Source organism: Phaethon lepturus, unplaced genomic scaffold, assembly GCF_000687285.1.
Source record: "Phaethon lepturus isolate BGI_N335 unplaced genomic scaffold, ASM68728v1 scaffold40139, whole genome shotgun sequence".
Classification (NCBI taxonomy): Eukaryota; Metazoa; Chordata; class Aves; order Phaethontiformes; family Phaethontidae; genus Phaethon; species Phaethon lepturus.
This window is the reverse complement of record NW_010562031.1, coordinates 1182-1606: the sequence shown is the minus strand read 5'-3', so window position 1 is coordinate 1606 and position 425 is coordinate 1182. Positions and strand designations below refer to the sequence as shown.

General features: G+C 70.8%; 1 protein-coding gene across 1 annotated transcript in view; it reads left to right on the top strand.

Annotated features, from left to right (window-relative positions):
- Positions 1–425, top strand: part of LOC104626278 (ATP-binding cassette sub-family A member 3-like) — a gene marked incomplete at both ends in the record, with an annotated part of 7366 nt that overhangs the window by 5940 nt on the left and 1001 nt on the right. The window contains one exon of the mRNA XM_010294157.1: positions 222–327. Coding sequence (XP_010292459.1) covers positions 222–327 — 106 coding nt within the window. The remainder of the gene's footprint in view (positions 1–221; positions 328–425) is intronic.

Sequence of the window (425 nt, the reverse complement as noted above, 5' to 3'; positions counted from 1 at the left end):
GCCGTGCAGCCCCCCCGGCGGGCGGGAGGAGAAAGCTGCCGTGCCCCCGCTCCAGTGAGGGACTGGCTTGCTCTGACTTTTGGCAGAAAGCTGCGGGGTGGGGGGGATGCTCGGCAGGACCCCCGCGGTTCCGCCGGCTCTTTGCCGCCCAGGGTTACCCTCAGCCCTGAGCCGAGGCCGCTGCGTCTTGCTCCTCCCCGGTCTGCCCTCCCCGACGGGCGGTCCCAGGACATGGTCCTGATCCGCCGCAGCCTGGGTCTGTGTCCCCAGCACGACGTCCTCTTCGACAACATGACAGTGGAAGAGCACCTCCGCTTCTATGCAGGGGTGAGCGTGGCGCTTGGGGGAGCGCTGCTGGGCCCCTGGGAGCCAGCCCGGGGGGAGGCAGCCCTGCAGCCACCCCTGTGGCTTCCTGCGGCTGGGCA